Below are 19,528 nucleotides of genomic sequence, written 5' to 3'. Positions count from 1 at the left end.
CAAAGTATATACATACGTACGACAACACTATGTAATGTTGACAACGCAACGTTGTCAACATTGCAACAATTCGTTGTCGAAATCTAAATTTTATACACATTCGTTTTCTAAATGTTAACAAACGTGGTAAGTTCACTATAGAAAGGGATTGATTGTCAATAGTGAGTTTACCACGTTATAAAATTAAGACTTCGGAAACGAATTGTTGCAATGTTATCAACATTACATAGTGTTGTATGTATGTATATACTTTGACAAGGGATAGTATTGAAAAATTATAAACAGTTTGGTGTCAGTTTGGTACCAGGCGTGTATATTTCGTTTTTTCCTCTATGTATTACTTACTTATGAGTTGTAATTTTGAACGATATTGTTTTTGATTTAAATGTTCATATATATCCGGGAAAGGTGTAGGTGCTAAATTTTTTATGACTCTTTTTTATATTTTGTATTAAAAAAATTTAATTTTTGTTTAGAGTAAATATCGGAAACTTTAAATCATTTGCCGCGGTAACTTTAATAACGCTCGGGAGAAGTGATATACTATTTCGACACACTTTTATGTACTCGATGTGATATAGATAAGTACGATTTAAAATTTTCAATAATTTTATAAAATTATAACTCTACTCTACATTAACTAGTTATAAGGCTTATAAAGCCTTTGTCGTGAAGACAATACAGGGTTGCTAGCTAGAATCGAATACTAATTAGCAACAATAGACTAAGTTCAACTAAGATTTTTATAATGCAACAATTTATATCTCTTCAACTCTGTATGGGGCATATACACATGCTTCTATTATTTTCTAAACCACTACTGATGTTTCCCCCAGTCGTTATCATTTTTTTTCTTTCATTCATTCATACTTTCATTTTTGCTAAAATGCAGTTGAACCATTATTAAAAGTCCACAGTATGTGCTCAGCATGGAATATGAATTGCAATTCTATTTCTATTTCTGTAATGTCATATTTGTTCATAAAAAATGGCAAATAAAAAAAAAAGTTGTAAAAATAAAACTGGAATGAATTGAGAAAAAACCCGCAGCAACAACAAATTTATATGTTGCGGAGTATAGGATATAAACTAAAGCCCGTTAATACTACTGATGTGTATTCATCTGTATCTGAGTATTGTACGTGTTTTGTAGGTGTTCGTAATACTGCAGTATTTATTTAGATACATGCAACCACTTGATCAAAAAAGGAATATATATGTATGTACTACATACTTATGTGTGTGTATTTATCTATAAAGAAAAATATTTTTTTGTTTAAACCCTACACCAATATAGTGGTCTTACTTTTTCGCTCAGGGTTTGCCAATCCATTTCGATTTAATGATATCCTTGCAGTGCCTCCATGTAACTTTGTGGTCAAAATAAATATATATGACTGCTTTAGGCCAGCGACAAAGTATTTTTCACATACATGTTTTTCCATAAAAATATTTTTCCATAAAAACAATTAATAGTCCAGCATATTCTGGAAAGATCCCCAAGTACAGTACATAGACTTCATAAGTATAAAGTCATCCTACTTGACTTTCGGAAAATCATTGATATAGGGTATCATACGGTAGTTCATGTTACATACTATTTTCATTCTCGTTTTGTAATGCAGTTGACATAAATGCTATTTCATTTGACAAATTTTAAATTGCTCCTAAAGTGTACACGACAAAACATGATCTCATAAATATACAAAAAGGAATAAGGTGATCTATGGTGCTTTGATATGGTAGCTAATTTAAATTAAATAAAAATTACGAAATAAAACTACATTACTAATTTGTGTGCATAATTTCAAATGTTCACCTGCTTTTAATTTTCTATGCAATTTATTTTCTACAAATTTTTTTGTATGATAAAAAATATATATTTTTTTACTACAACTGTCAACGTCTGCCCCGATAACGAAATGTGCTAAAAATGTTAAAAATATCCTTCACATTTTTTAATTCATTTATTGTGCTGACAAATACTAAAACTGAATTATGCATTTAAGTTCATTTATCTACTCTAAGCTACATAGCTATAAAATTCATTCATTCAACCCTACCATTTGTACTCAATGTCCTTTGGAATACTGCAACTGGTGTATGTAATACAGCAATTTTGTCTTTTTAATTTCTATTGTTGACATTTCTATAAATGCTTACTTAAACTGGCTGCAAAACTTCTTTAAGCTTTAACATTATTTTCATCTAGTTTATAGAGAGTAATTTTTTATGTAAGCACGTACGATTTGTTATGAAAAAAAATGTATATATACTATATAAGTAAAGCTATTGTAAATCGAACAAATTTACAGTAAAATTTAAAGAAGTACTTATGTTTTAGTTTTAGAAGCTAAATAGCAAAATTTTATATTTATTTGTTATTGAGGAAAAATTTTCAGAATAAAATAAAATCACTCAAGCAAATTATTGCGTATCTAATGCCAAATTACGACATCAAACTAACTAATAAAACTTAACTTCATTTTGCAGATGACAATTCCACCATGACAACATGAAACTTGCTTTAAGACTATATTATATTTTATATATTTCACTTAAATACATATCAATATGATATTATGCACAAATCTTAATAAAATGTAACATAAATCAATGACTTATAAACCTATTAGTAATTAATTGACTTTAGATATTATAATTACGCAGAAATTCAGTATTCAAATACATTGTTTACTTACTTTCTACATAATTTTTTGAGAATCGATCCATAATTGATAAGCTGTAATTTCGTAACTTCTATACGGGTTTCTCGATTCTAATCTAAATTTCACATGCAAAATGTAGAAGTGTTATCAAGTTTCGGTTTTGATTTCACTATCGCTCACTCTAAAAACCTCCTACTCCAAACACAATACTCCAGTTTTCTGACCATCTTCTAAGCTATTACAGATAATTAGTAGTGCTTGATAAGGAGATTCTACATATATATATGTATTTTTTTTTGAGATAGGAAAACAAAAAGAAAAATAGGATCGTTTTAAAAATTTAACTTACTCGTGTCCTACTTTGCGGACCCTTGGTGAGCCTATAAGGTCCAAATTCAAAACCTAAGCTCGATAAATTCCTTTTTATATCTTACACCACTATAGTGGGGAGGGTATTATGCGATTGTTCTGATGTTTGTAATACCCAAAAATATTGTTCCTACATCTCCCTTAGAGTATACCAATCGGCGCAGAATCACTTTCCAAGTCGATTTAGCTATGTCCGTCCGTCAACCTTGTGCGCACACTACAGGTTTTTTTCAAGATAATTAGATGAAGAGTATGTGTATACTCTTCGTTTGACCTGAGGATGAAGCCCCCATACAAACGTACCTCTTGAATTGGTATTTGGGCTCATAAATATGTTAAATGATCCGGAATCTCTCCAAAAATCGGCAAAACTTAGTTTTATATAAGTCTAAATGATACCGTAAATTTTTGTAATGCTCGGAATTAATTTGACCCTAGCCCCCATACAAAGTAGCCCTCAGAAAATTACTAGAAGGTCAAAATTTACTTATATCACGGTGAAATTCTGCATAAATAACTTTAATTTAGACCTAAATCCCTCTACTAAAGCGTGTAAGAATAGTCCCATATAAAACCCCTATCTCCATATTTATACCCTACACCACCATAGTGGGAAGGGTATTATACGTTTGTACTGATGTTTATCACGCACAAAAATATTGGTCCTACACCCACCTTAAAGTATACCGATCGACTTAGAATTACTTTCTGAGTCGATTAAGCCATGTCCGTCCGTCTGTCTGACTGTCCGGTTGGCTGTCCATGTAAACCTTGTGCGCAAGGTACAGTTCGCAATTTTTTCGGCCGAACGACGAAGCCTATTGAAAATGGTTGAAATCGGTCCATTATTTCACCTAGCCCCCATACAACCCTACCCCCCGAAAAGGGCTTTTGAGTTTATAATTATGTTAAATATTGTAGTATCTCTACAAAAATCTGGAAAACTTAGTTCTATTTGACCCATACAAAGTCCCCTTCAGAAAATCACTTGAAAGTCAATAATTCACTAATAAACACCAGTATTAGTCCAGCATACATAACTCTAATGTAAACGTAAACCTATGGACCAAAAGTTATAAGAATAGGCCCATATTTCGGAATTAAGGTAAATAACTTAAATGCTTTGTTATTAAAAATAATCCACAATTTTAGCATACTCAGTGGTGTAGGGTATCATATGGTCGGCCATGCCCGACTATACTTTCCTACTTGTTTTATTTCTATATCACTGTCCATAACCCTCTCTTAAAGAGAGTTAATTTGTAATAAATTGTATAAATATGCAAGTATAAAGATAATATCAGACAAAAATTATTATTTTTGGGTAGGAATGGACCTCCATAAGGTCGGGCGACTTTACTTATTTAATCAAAAATTAAGTATATTCAAACTTGTGATCTAAAGTTTGCAAGAATTTCGGACAGACATATGCACGTACACAGATGATATTAAAATACAGGGTTGTACACTATAGTTTCCCGTGGATTACTAAATGTACTAAATACTAGAAAAATAAAAATATTTTTTGAAGGGGCTCTCAGTTCCCTACCAGCATTTGAAAATCTCGATCTCAATACAATATGTACAAAAATAAATTTGAAATCTTTTCGAAATGGGACTTAAAAGTTTTATTTATTTTTATCGTGTTCAGTACGTATCATTAGATACTTGATTCCATATAAAATTTCATGCCACTGTTTTTGAGACAAATAATTCGAAAATATTAACTTTTTCATAAACAATTAGTCAGATTCCGGTTTCGGTTTTTGAATACTCTAGTACTAACATAAACAACTAACACCGATTTAAGCGTGCTTTATTTTAACCTTGAACAATTAAAATCATTTTCTACTATTCAACTAAATTTCAATTTTACTAGAAAATAAAAATTTCATTTAATAAAATAATACGAAAATTAAATACAAATAAAATGTACGGAAAACATTACCATCCTGCATATAAAGACGTACTAAGAGTCTATTGTAAAAATTAGTAGAAAGCCATGCTTAAAGAAAATCTAAAAAAATTTTCTATTTAAACAACAAAAGTAAATAAATGAAAAATAAAGTAAAACCCATCAAAAGATAAACACTGCAGAAATAAAATAGGAAAAATTTAAATCTAAAAAATATATATAAGAAACAGCAATTGTAAGTAAGAAAAATATACTCCAGCTGTGAAATATTTATGTGTGTTGGTTTATATGGTTTCGTATGTGCCCAGTAGTTCACATATCCTTATTGAACCCACTAAAAATCGTTTGACATGACTGTATTATTTGTAATGCAGAGAGGAAGTCAATTGACATTCAAATCTCATCCATTAGTATAAAGAGAAAGTAATTATTAATATACATATTATCAAATTGCAACCGAAGTGAAGTATAAAATCAACTTACTTCTTTAACCAGAGAACAGTCATCCAGACTTACATGGTATAAATATGTATGAAGTAGTTGCTGGCATATTAGCTACCCATTCGTCCATTCATTTATGCAGTCAGTCAGCCAGTGAGCCAACAAGCAACCAACCATCCGGCTACTTGCGACTAAAAACTTATTAAATATTTATGAAAAATATTGAAAGACAAACCATGTGTAAAATATGATGAAATAGATGAAAAAAATGTTTAAATAATTGTTGCTGTATGTTTAGGGGAATAAAGTTTTTTTGTTTATTTATTATTATTATTATTTTTTTTTTGCAAAGGACATTATATACATATAAAACATGCAGAGAAATTTAAGACCATAATGAAATATAAAATAAAAATATTTACTTAAAATTAGAATTTTAAATTATTATTATGAGGCTGATTTAAAAAAATAATTAATATTTTCAAAGAATAGAAAAAAAGGTTTCGAATAAAAACAATAATTCTAAATATTTTAATTCAAATTGCTATCATTTACTTTTTGTTGTTTCGAATTTAGGAAAAAAAATGTAGTTTGGTATAGTTAATACTATAGCCTAATACTTAAACCACTTTCGTTATCGAAGAAAAACCTATAATTAACAAATTTATTGCAATTATAAAAACATCAATTAGAATTGACATATTTCGTTTTATAAATGAAGGTCACAGTGTAAGCGTTACAAACAATTTTCCAATAATACACTCTCTCATCATTATTTAAATATTTACATTGTTTTAAAAAAAAGTTCTTTATATCATTAATTATTTGTTTTTCTTTTCCCTTCAAGAGTTTTTTTTTTAAAGTCCAACAAACGTTGTTTTCTTCTCATAATAACAAAAAGATAAAGCAATGGAAAACAAGAAATAGCGTATTATTCGGTTGTTACGAATCTTATAGCTCGTAAATTTTCTGATTACTACATATAGCTTTATATATTCTGATAGGAATTATTGATGATAGATATATTTTTTGTAGGGATTACAGGAAGAACCGATTATTATGTCTTTAAACAGAAGTCTGAATAAATGTCTATCTACTAGTAGTATTTCGATATGTTACACACTTAATAACAAAATCAAAATACTACCCCATCTTAGCTAATGAAAGTGATGCTTTTTTTATCGCCATTTCAGTATTATAAGCTTCTTAGCGGCAATTATCACTAAAGTCATTAGGGCATTTTATAAAACAAAGAATTGAGGTGGCTTAGGAGGAGAAATCAAATTAGTAATGTAGATAGGAAGAGGGAATGATAGCAGAAAAATAACCTTGTTTTTTTAACATTCTTTTCGAATGTCAAAACTTAAGGCTTAAAGACTTTTGTTTGGAATTTGTTTTTAGGTTATTTCTGGTTATATTGTTCTCCAAGTGTAATAAAATGGTTGTGAGAATATTAAATAATAAAGTTTAAGTTAATTAAAGGAAAAGGTATTTGCTATAATTAAAAGAATAAATAGATGGTAAATTTGAACCTAAAAATACATCATAGACATCAATGATTATAACTAAGACAGCAATTATTTCTTGTTTAAACAAGTAACAAATTATAATCAAACACACTCGAATCTGCATCGATAATTTAATGAATTTGATTTTGATTTATATTTTTCATTCAACATTATTTTGGGGAATTTTGACTATTTAATTTAATTTCTAAATAAGACCTACTACAGGTTCGTCTGTTTTTATACCCTACATTACTTTAGTAGGAAGGGTATATTGGGTTTGTGCTGATGTTTGTAACGCACAATAATATTGGTCCTATACCCACCTTAAAGTATACTAGTCGGCTTAGAATCACTTTCTGAGTCGATTTAGTTATGTCCTTCCGCCCGTCTGTCCGTCCGTCTGTCTATCTGTCCGTCTGTCTATCTGTCCGTCTATCTATCTGTCCGTCTGTCTATCTGTCTGTCTGTCTGTCTGTCCGTCCATGGAAACCTTGTAATCAAACTACAGGTCGCAATTTTGAAGAGTCTGTTAGCTATGTCCCTCCGTCCGTCCATGTAAACCTTGTAATCAAACTACAGGTCACAATTCAATGAAATTTGGTACATGATCTTCTATTGTCTCAGGGACGAAGCTTATTGATAATGGTTAAGATTGGTCCATTATTTCACCTAGCCCCCATACAACAGAACCCCCGAAAAGGGCTTGTAAACCTTGTAATCAAACTTCAGGTCGCAGTTTTGAAGATAATTCAATGAAATTCGGCACACGATCTTCTATGGTACCGAAGACGAAGCCAATTGAAAATGGTTAACATCGGTCCATTATATCACCTAGCCCCAATACAACTGAACTCCCGAAAAGGGCTTGTAAACCTTGTAATCAAACTACAGGTCGCAGTTTTGAAGATAATTCAATGAAATTTGGCACATGATCTTCTATGGTACCGGAGACAAAGCCACTTGAAAATGGTTAACATCGGTCCATTATTTCACCTAGCCCCCATACAACTGAACACCCGATAAGGGCTTGAATTATTTTCAAAATTGCGAAATGTAGTTTGATTACAAAGTTTACATGGACAGACGGACATAGCTAAATCGACTCAGAAAATGATTCTAAGCCGATTGGTATACTTTAAGGTGGGTATAGGACCAATATTATTGTGCGTTACAAACATCAGCACAAAACCTATATACCCTTCCCACTAATGTGGTGTAGGGTATAATTATAAACGGAATTACAAACTTATAAATATGTACCATTCTCATGAAGTTGAAGGGTATAAAAATAAGAAATATTTAAGCTCTTGGGCTATTAAGGGTTAAATAATTGTTTTTTTTTTTTTTAATATACCTTGACTTAAAATATTTTTATAGTTCAGAGTAAGCATAATAAATTTACTTAAATTTTCATACAGATTTCAAATTCAAACGTAATTTTTTCCCTGTAAACTCCATTTGTAGAATAACATCCCTGCGGGATATGTCATTAGTGAAACTGTATTGATTTACTATTGACACAGTTACCAGTACTAGTGACTTATTATATGGCATACAATGCTTTCTACTATAGACATTTAACATGTGCGTGAAAATCAACTACTGACTTTAGTACTGTTGACTAGGTTCTTCTTTTGCGACCATATGTAGACTTTGGAGCTTAGAATCGTTTTCTGAGTCGATTAAGCTATGTCCGTCCGTCTGGCTGACTGGCTGTCCATGTAAACTTTGTGCGCAAGGTACAGGTCGCAATTTTCAAGATAATTGGATGAAATTTGGCACGCACGTTTTATTTGACCCAAGGACGAAGCCTATTGAAAATGGTTAAAATCCATTATTCCATTATTTCACCTAGCCCCCATAGAACAGAACCCCCCGAAAAGGGCTTCTGAGCTCATAATTATGTTAAATATACAGATATATCGATAAAATACGGCACAACTAAGTTTGAAAGAAGTCTTGATGACCCTGCCAAATTTCATAAAGATCGGGCACCATTTGACCCTAGCTCCCATACAAAGTCCCCCTCAGAGAATTACTTGAATGTCCCAAATTAACTTATAAACACAAATATCGCGATGAAATTCAGCACAATAAAATATTATGCGAATATAAATATATTCACAAAATTTTATCGGGCTTGGTCCATATTTGCCCCTAGCCCCCATATAAAGCCTCTTTTAGAAAATTAGTTTTTCCTCAATAAATTGCTTAAATGTATCGGAACAAGGGAATATTGAAGATAAATGCTTTATTATGAAAAATAAATCACATTTAATATTCATAACTGGTGTAGGGTATCATATGGTCGGCCATGCACGACTATACTTTCTTACTTGTTTTTGATAGTAAATAGCTAATAAAAATGCTAATTTTGTTAAAATTTCATATATTTTATTAAAAAAAAATAAAAAGGTTCGAACTCATTTAGAAACATGCATTTTTTAAATAACTATTTTATAGCAATCGAAAATGTCGAAAAATGTTTAAAATATTTTAAAGTTAATAAATATTTTGCAAATTATTTTCAAGTTTATAAAAACAAAGTTGAAAGAGAAAGTGTTATATGTAAAGAAATTCACTTTCGGTATATATTTGCTCATAAAATGGACCACTTCCGAATATCATAAGTTAAGCGTAAATTTGCGGAATTCTTATAAAAATAAAAATTATCATTCATATGTGTATAATACAGAAAATAGTATGGTATAACTACAGTTTATTTGTTGTAGAATATCGAAAAGTTTTATCTATGTATTTACTTCTTTTAAATCTTACAAATAAAAGCATGAAAAGATAACTACTGAAACCTTTGACAGTAAAACAATATGCAGATCTGCTTTTCTTCTTTAGATGGCAGTTCAAAAAAAATTGTTTGCATTGAATATACCCATAAACTAATAGACTTACAAACCAACAATTGGTCGTTCAAAAAATTCCAGAGTCATTTTTAGTATTATTTCATAAAAGTCTAAAAAAAGTTAAAAACCCCAAAGATTGAAAAACGACAAAGATTGCTGGAAAAAAAACATATTTTTCCGAAAGAAATTGAAAAGTTTTTTTCTCAGTTTGTTGTTGCTACCATAAAGGCAATTGTTCAACAGGAGCAACAAAACTGAATAATATCACAATGGTGTATAAGTGTTGGTTTAAACGTGAATGGTGTAATTGTGTATGTGTATTGAAATTGCTTTTTGGATGAATTTTTTGTCCTTTTTTTTTGAGTTTTTGTACGTGATTCTGTAGGGACCAACATGTATACTTACATATATATTATTGTTGTTGTTGCTTTACTTATATTTTGTTTTTGTAAAATATTCCTACGCGACTTTATTAAATTTACGTGTTTTTGTGTATTGTGTGGTTGTTTATTTGTTGTTGCTTTCTCTTGTTTGTTGCCTTAATGTCGTTTTGTTTTTAAGGCCGGAAGTGAGGTTTTTCCTTCTGCCCTTTTTTGCTTTATTCCTATTTTTTTTAGCGACAACGACAGCATTTTTAATATTATGTTGTTGTTTTTACATTTAATTTTACGCTTTTTTTTTGTTTTCTTCTGCATGTTTATTTTAGTTCCGTTCGTTTTTTGTCTATATATTTGTTGGATGCTAATTAAATTTTTATAGCAATTTAGACCAAACTAATTATGAGTTTATTAAATTACATTTGTTTTTTCTTTCGATGGTGTGTTAATTGAAAATTATTAAGTTCTTTTTCTTTTGCATTTAGGTTTGTTTCTTTTTTAATAAATTTTCTTTTAAGGGCCAAATTATTTTGTTAAATATTTTTATAATTTACGTTTATAAAATTTGTAATTTAAATTTTTTTTGTTTAGTTTAATTTCATTCAAAATTTAACCCCATTGTATTTTATCAAAAGTTTATGAAATCGGAATATAATATATTGTATATGACGGAATGTTTGTTAGATTTCTTCTAAATACATATCTTGTTATTTTAAATTCATAATTCATCATTTTATTTCAAAATCCCTTAAGCGTAATTAGTTTTATTTGTCGCTAATTAAAAAAATCAAATATTTATTAAATAATATAAAATTTTACGTCATAATAAACAAATAAAAGAAAATCTCAAAATTTCTCTTCGGTCATGCAAAATAATAAAAACAAAATTAGTTTTTTTTTAATAATAAGTAAAAATAAGGACAAAAATTTAAATTTAATTTTCCACCCTAACTGGTAGACATACACATACCTGAGGGAAATTTAATTCTTTGAAAATTTAATAAAAATAAAACTTCAAGTACTCAGACATTGTTACTGAAAAAAAAAAAAACACAAAAGATAAAAGCTCCAACAAACAGAAACATGAGTAATAGTACCAGAAACTGACTTGTTACGAATAGAACATGACTAAATGACTTTCACAAGGAAAATGAGACGAGAATCATAAACAATGTTGTACAAAGTGCCTGACTACTTAAATTATAAACTGGCAAGGGATTATGATCTGGAAGATGTGGGTAATGTTGGCCATAATCACTTATTTAGGGGGCGGTAGCTGCGAGATTAAATATTCCTTGTAGTTGATTTTGTACATTTCCTACTACAAATGGTGCTAAAATATTGATTTTCACTGAAATATTTGAGAATGTAAAACATTTTATATATTAAATATTGATGACGATGATATTAAATTCCTGGTAAAGGAAGGAAAAGTTTTAATAATCAAAAAGTTGTTGTGGTTATTTTTAATATACTTTAGCTTAATGAAGTTACCATAAAAGTTCCGTAGGGAATTTGGTAGAAAAAAAATATAAGTTAATAAAAATGTAAATTTAATTGAAGGTTATTTATAGAATATTTAGTATTTTATAGAAAAAAATTAAACTTTACATCTAGTTTAAAAAAATTCTAGCTAGAAACTAATTTTTACTATTCTCTTCATTTTTTTCAGGTTTAGCAGGCTTACGCCTTATCAAAGTTTCAATACCCGCCTACAAACTAAGAGGAGAGTCAGCATTTCTCGAGTGTCAGTATGAGCTAAACAAGTCGAGGGGGACGATCGGTGGAACACAAAGCAGAAGTAGACACAATTACAACAATCACCATCACTATCAGCGTGGCGGTGGAGCAACAAATATGAATTATGTGGATAATAATGACTCACAGGGTGAAGATGAGGTGACAGCTTATAGGCGTATGCGTACACAGCAACAACAAATGCAGCAACAGCCTTATCGAAGACAGCCCTATTATCAACCTTTAGTGCAAGCCTATCAAGGACAATGGCAGGGCGGAAGTGGCAGCAGTAGTAGTGGTAGTAGTAGCAGCATAGGTAGTGCAAGTGGGAGCATAACAACACATACAGGCACTTATTATCAGCAACAATATCCTTATCACTCACAACAACAGCAGCAATCTTATTATACGCAACAATATGAACAACCTGAATATCAACAGCACACACCACCGCCCTCACCTTACGGTCATAGCATCTATCGGGGAAGAACACAAACATCATCATCTTCCTCCTCCTCCTCTCTGTCTTCCTCTTCTATTTATCACAATAAATATGGTGGTAGTGTTGGAGGTGTTGGTGGCGGTCATGTTGGTGCCAGCACACATACTGGCAAAACTTATATAAGTTCTAGTGGTGTCATTGGTGGCACCAGTAGTTTTGCCCATCATCCTGAACGTGGCGATGATAGTAACGCCGACAGCCATGAAAAAGACCATGCGGATGATGTAGACGATAATACGAATGAAGATGAAGACGAGGAGTCTGACAACGAGGGCGTATTCGATAGGGAACATGACGAAGAAGAAGGCGAAGATTTATATGCCATTAAATGGTACAAGGATAATGAGGAATTCTATCGTTATGTGCCAAAAGCAAATCCACCAAAAACCAGTTACAGAGTCGATGGTGTAAGAGTTATTGTAAGTATGAGATATTATTTTAGAAACAAAGTAAAATCCTGGTTGAAAAAGGAAATTATATTTTATGCCAAAGATAAAGCACACATTCTAAAAACAAACACAGACATTGTGTTGGAGACATACATACATACATACATACTGAACATATATTCATGCTCACAGACACATTGTAGAAAATACTATAAACAGACAGGCAAATAAACGACCATTATGGTAAAGGGAAACTGTAAGTGTAAAAGGTTTAATACACTCAAGAAAAAATATTGCAATAAATTAGCTTTAGAAAGAAATCTAGTCTTGAACATAAGATAAACAATTAGGTCGATTGTACATGCCCCTTGCCCTATAGACAATACGTACGAGAGCCTATTACAACCAAATTTCTAAGGACTCCCTATTCGATTTTTTAACACAAGTTTGATTAAATTCATCCTGTTGCTCTCTAGGGTTCTTCATAGCATTTTTAACAACTGATTCATTTACAATTACTGAATCGTTTATAAATTATATAGCGAAATTCCAAATGTATGTTCCAAATTTCAGCAATTACTTAAGCACTTTCAAATATGGTACATGGAACACAGTAGTCGTTAAAAAGTGTGTAACAGCGATACTATTATTTTTTGTTACTTTAACAGGATTTCTTAAGGTGTACAATAAGTATTAAAATTAAATGAATTTCCTGAATCCACAGCTATGCTTAAAGTTGTTTTTAAATGTTGCATATTTTAGGGGTGGAAGTAACTGATAATTATGTTTGTCTTTAAATAAAACCAAGAATAAGAAGATTTATGAGTAATAAACAATTTCTATTAATATTAAATTTACCTGAGTTAGTTTATGCAAAAAATAAACTATAAATAGAAAACATGGTTGTTTGTTTTTCAAAGAGTAAAGGAAGTTAAATAACAAGTAAAAATCGTCTTAATAAATTTAGGTTACTAAATAAATAATTTTAGGAATTTAAATAAAACAAATTCAAAGAAATATTTTATATGTACGCATGTTTTACTTGTTAAACAGGATTTTATTTACGTTTCAGAATAATCATTAAAAATAATAATTAAAGCTAAAAGGATACATACAAAAATATACTAATATAATTTCCACAGTTAAAATAGAATATTTATTTTAATTTTTACAAAAAATATTACACAATTTGAAAGTAAACTGCTGAAGTTCAGATCAATTGCGGCTTAGATTCTTAATATTATTATTAAAATTTGTATATTCTCAGTTCTACTAGTAACTGTTACAAATATTAGGAATATATCCTTTTTTGATATATCTACGTGTATTTTTTTCTTTACAGGAGGAACACTCTGACAGTACAAGAGTTTTATTACGTGGTCTAACCATAAATTCAACAGGCTTATATCGTTGTGAAGTATCTGCTGAAGCACCAAACTTTTCATCCGTTCAAGGTGAAGGTCGAATGGATATTGTGTGTAAGTAGCAATTAAGATAGGATTCTTAAAAATAATTGTTAAGCTTAAGATATTTAAGGTCTTGTTCATAAACAAATCTATATTTTATAAACGGTTTATAAATCAAATTTGGGATTTTTTAACACGTGGCTCAAAGTTTAAAATTTGATTAAAAAATATGCACAGGAGCGACATATTCATAAAATGTGACATCTTTTTCATACCAAAATGATTTATCCAAGCGCTTTCCCAAAATATTAAAATCTTTGATGTCGCATGAGAAAGACCTCTAGTCTACCGGAACTATAAACTGGTGATGTAATTTCACTCCCTGGCTAGTCCTTGGATGATTTGAAAAGGGGTCTAACCAGAGCACCACATAATCTGGTACTACGGGTGGCCAGGTTCCTTCGGGATCCACGTATTGTCTGTGGTTCAAACCTAAATCGCAGGAAGACGGTGCTTGGTTAATAGATTGATACACGGTGAAATATAATTTTCATAACGAAATTCTGTTATCGTTCCTAGATTCTAGGAGCGTTACAAACAACATAGCATGACTGTGGATTAATAAAATGTTGGATTTGAGCTGATAATGCAAGGATTGGGTATACGAGGTGGTGCTTTTGATGATTATTCGATGGATTTGACGGACGGAGGTGATGTGCTGAACTAAGGATTGACAAAACGGAGTGTGGTGCATGGTCGTCACTGCCCTTTCTTTAATTTATCAGCAATTTTCCTTCATGGTTGCGTGTATTGGACTTTACTCTAAAACATGCTCAACTTATTACAGTGGGTCTTTGTGGCCACTGAAATAAGTATTGTCAATTAAAATGATCCGTGTTTCGCACTACCAATTACGCCCCCTAGGTGCTACTGCCGAATCATCAGAGCCATTTCAGTAGTGTGCTTGGGCGACATATAAGGTTTTCCTTTGTCGGGGTTAGATTAAACTTGCTCATGACACCTGTCCTTCCCTAACGGGCCTACTATGGGAAGAGATTAGATAGCTCGAGTACTTGAGCAAAGTGCACGTATACTGGAACGGACATCCATAAACGTAATTTGCCACCGGCGTGTAAGAAGCACAATGGGGCGGTGGGGAGTCGTTACTTTTAGCTCACCCAGTGGTTGAAAAATACCACCGTGTGTGCTTTTAACTCAACTTAATGATATAATTACTTAATCTAGAGAGAACACTTGAAATTTTTTCTATACTGTTCTGTAGCAGTAGTTTCAACTCTATACTTATAAGTACCACATTACACATTAAATTGTCCATTTACAATCGATGTGATATATGTTTATTTTCTGGATAATATCAATTGGACTTTCAGCCAGAACTATTTTAGGACAGCCTGCTCCTACATACATACATATATACATTAGGTTGTCCCCAATATAAAAGTTGCTGATAATTCGAACTAAAATTAATGTTTAAAAAAGTCGAAAAATTGGTGCAAATATTTTCGGTAGAATTTGAAATAATTTAAATATTTTTTGTAAAACTTTAAACCATTTTTCGAAAATTTATAAAATTTCAAATATTTTTGACACACAAAATATTTCACATAAGTACCTGTTTAAAAGCGTTTCCAAAAATATTTATCCCTTAATCCAGTTCACAAATATTGACGTTAGGACAAACATTTTTAGAAACATACTCTTAAATTCATTTAAGCTTTCATTTGAGTAGAAAACATTGGCAATGATTATTTTTGGGGCCACCCTAATGTACATGTGTCTACGTAGTAAACAAACATTTCTATTTAACGAAAAGTTCAAACAGCGTAATCAAGTGATTTTAGGGCTTCATTTAAACCACTTGTTTATGCGTGTGTGTGCCTGGTGTATTGAGCGCTATATTTGTAACTTCTATCTTCATAAGATACACTTTGTCTATTTTTGTGTATTTCAACATGATTTTCGTATGGCAAACTAATCACTTTTAATAATGTTTATGGATTACTGAGTTTTCGACAGCAAAGCAACGAAAAAAACGACTCAAATTCAAATCACGTTCTAAAGTTTGTTGTTTTTTAGTTTCAATCTCTGTTGATTTTGGTTTAGATTAAATTTAAAGTATAGAAAAATGTATACTATAAAAAAATGTTGACCATTTAATGCCTTTAATAAGGAAGATCAAAAAAGTACTGTTGATGGTGTGGTTTGTAATCGATGTTATTTTGGTATGGAATTTATGGATGGACATGTCCATTGGATTAGAAAGTATTCGGGCATGCCCAGAAAATAAACACTTCTAGTGAAAAGTTTTCTTAATAAAATTTTTAGTGAAATTATTTTAAAAGTTAGAGGCAAATTTACATAAATTTGGTTAAAAATATTTAGTGGTATAAAGAAAATTATTTCGAATAATATAAAAAAACAAGCTGTTATTTTTAAGGATTATAAATATTAAATTTGATGAATATAAATGATTTTTATAAAACCATTAAAAGTTTAAGAAATTATTATCTTTAGTTTTGTTGTAATATTATGTCAAAAACTTTGAAGTCAGTGATAATTCTAAACAAAATACTTTAACAAGTAGAAAATTATAACCCAACATGATTGACAATATATGCATTACTAGCATACCCTGGGTACTTCGCTACCCTAACCACAATTAAATACATACAAAATTTTGTTTACTTTTATAGAAAATTAAAATTGATTAAAAATTATTTAATGTTTCAGTTTTTTACGTTCAATATCACGTGAATAAATTCGCATTCAGGAAGAAGCTTGTATTTTTAGTTTCATTCGTTTAGCTTTAACATTATAGAAAACCTCTTCCTCTTATAGATTCTCATTTAATTAAAAATTGTATGTTTCTGTGTTCAATATTATATACAAGTACCAAAAGTCCCTTTCAGTAGATTCTCATTTACTAAGGTCCCTATATTTTAGATTTTATATTTCTATGTTCAATATCGTAAAAATATTTGATATACCATCGGCAAAACGAAAAAGTACAAAAATCTCTCTCAATAAATTTTCATTTAATAAGGACCGTGTGTCATGTGTTCCGGTTAACCATTATAGAGAATCAAAAAAATATCATTTGAAGAATGAAAAAGTACCAAAGAGTTCCCACTTACAGAAAATTATTCAGTCCAAGACCATGTATGTTAAAATTTATGTTCCTAGGTTGAATATTTTAGAAAATTCAAAAAGTACCTTTTATGCGATAAAAATTACTAAAAAGTTCTCTCTTAAAGAAGTTTATTCAATAAGGATCGTGTATGTTTAATAATCATGTGTTTTGAATTCATATTATAGAACATACAAAGAGTATCATTTGAAGAAAGAAAAAGTACCAAAAGTGTAATAAATTCTGCCTTAGTGGAAAGTTCTAATAAAAATAGTACAATTTTTCCCTTTTCGCTTAGAAATATACTTTTTTAAGAAATTAGTTTACAAAATGTTGCGTATTTATATCTATATCACAGATAAAACTCAAACGATTCAAATCTGCATTTGTTCCAAAAAAAATGTGACTTCAAAAAGTACCAAACAATTTACTCGAATTTGATCTTTTATAGGTCTTAGTACTCGAATTCCAAAATAATATACCAATAGCTTATTTTGTGTGAGTAACTAAACTACTTTTTCAAATTTTATAAATGTTGGCTCAATAAGTTTTAATAAAATTAAATTTCCCGTTTTTTCCCCTTTTTGGTACTTTTTTCCTCAGTGAAATAGCAAAAATTTTGTTTCAACAAATATTACAGATTTAGTTTGTTATTTGATAGGAATACTTCAATAAATCGAAAAAATTTTCTAATGTGATAAAAAAAAGTACCAAAAATACAGTTTTCTCCATTTTATACCCAAAAAGGACTGAGTTTTTAAAAAGTACGAAACAGGTGTCTCATAATTTTGGGTGATATATTCAAAATATTTACAAAAATGTTATTTTGTTTATTAGTTAAAAAGTTATAAAGGGCCAAAAAGGTACCAAAATCACCTTTGTTACACGTTTTCATTCCTTAAAAGTACGAATTTCAAAATAGTACCAGACACCCGTCTGCTTATTTTAAGAGTAGATACATGTGCATTTAAAATTTTTCATGCATCAATAATATTAGGTAATATAATTAAGAAAACCTGTTTTACCCGTTTTTTTTTCCTTTTTTACCCCTAAATGTACAAATCTACATAAGCAAAAACACATCTACTGTCAAAATTCTACGTTCAGCCGTTTTGGCTGTGCGATGATGAATCAATCAGTCAGTAACGCTACTCTCTTATATATATAGATAGTACACTCAAAGGCTTAGAATGGTAGTCATATATAAATGTATGTATTCTTTGAGATCGATATATCTAGAACCAATGTTTTTGGTTATACATATACTTATCAGATATTTCAACAATATTTTGTTTTGTCCCACAGTGGGCTGTCTAAGTTCTCTTACTCGGTAACAATCATGATTCAAATGTGTTTTAAAATATCTTCTTGTATTCTTTAAATTCCCTGATAAGTATTATTTTTAAAAAAGCACATAAAAATTTTCATACTTTTCCATCTGTTGATAGTCATTTTATTTATAATTCACTTCTTTTTTGTGTATCTTTTTATCGTATAGATCTACCACGTGATGGTCCACATATCAAAGGACAACAATTTCAATATCAAATTGGTGAAACATTAAATTTAAATTGTTCTTCAGGGAAATCTCATCCAGCATCACATTTACAATGGTTTATCAACGACCAAGCGGTAAGTAATTGCAACTATTTAACTATAGATATACACACGTTCAGAGATGAGGATATGGATTTTAGACATGTATTTTATTTAAAAAATATACTAAGTATGCAAATAACTTCTTATAGTTTTTAAAGGGGCCAATGTATCCCTTTAAGATAGTTTTAATTAATTCAAAATTTAAATCAAAAAGGACTTCAATTGTTACTCTAGTGAGCTTTAAAATTTGTAATCAAAGTTACGTATGGTTGTAAATAGATAAAGTTTAATTGTGTTCCCACTCAAACTACAGGGTTATGTTCAACATTTTTTCATAAATATCTAATACAAATATAATATATTTATTTATATTTTGGAACGTGTTAGTAAATAATTTTAGTACTGGTATTGCGAAAGTAGTTTTATTTTCAGTACTGTTAGCACCAATGCTACAAAAAACTGAATTTTTCAACATAAGAAAATGTTTACTGTATCCAGGTAAATATATATGTATATGTAAATTGGCTATTATTTTTTAGTTCTCTTATTTCTATCTCTTCTTTATAATATTCAGTATAGAATACAAGTAAAAATAAGTGGAAAAATA

General features: G+C 30.0%; 1 protein-coding gene across 1 annotated transcript in view; it reads left to right on the top strand.

Moving 5' to 3' along the window:
• LOC119605320 overlaps positions 1-19,215 on the top strand; it is a 49,550-nt gene extending 30,335 nt beyond the window's left edge. Inside the window, exons 3-5 of the mRNA XM_037958347.1 lie at positions 11,813-12,798; positions 14,111-14,246; positions 18,821-19,215. Coding sequence (XP_037814275.1) covers positions 11,813-12,798; positions 14,111-14,246; positions 18,821-19,077 — 1,379 coding nt within the window. The 3' untranslated portion in view covers positions 19,078-19,215. The remainder of the gene's footprint in view (positions 1-11,812; positions 12,799-14,110; positions 14,247-18,820) is intronic.
• The last annotated feature ends 313 nt before the right edge of the window (positions 19,216-19,528 follow it).

The sequence above is a fragment of the Lucilia sericata genome, unplaced genomic scaffold, assembly GCF_015586225.1.
Source record: "Lucilia sericata isolate MDLA Ls3-8-SP2 unplaced genomic scaffold, ASM1558622v1 Contig000474F_arrow, whole genome shotgun sequence".
Taxonomy (NCBI): Eukaryota; Metazoa; Arthropoda; class Insecta; order Diptera; family Calliphoridae; genus Lucilia; species Lucilia sericata.
This window is presented reverse-complemented; position numbering and strand designations above follow the sequence as displayed.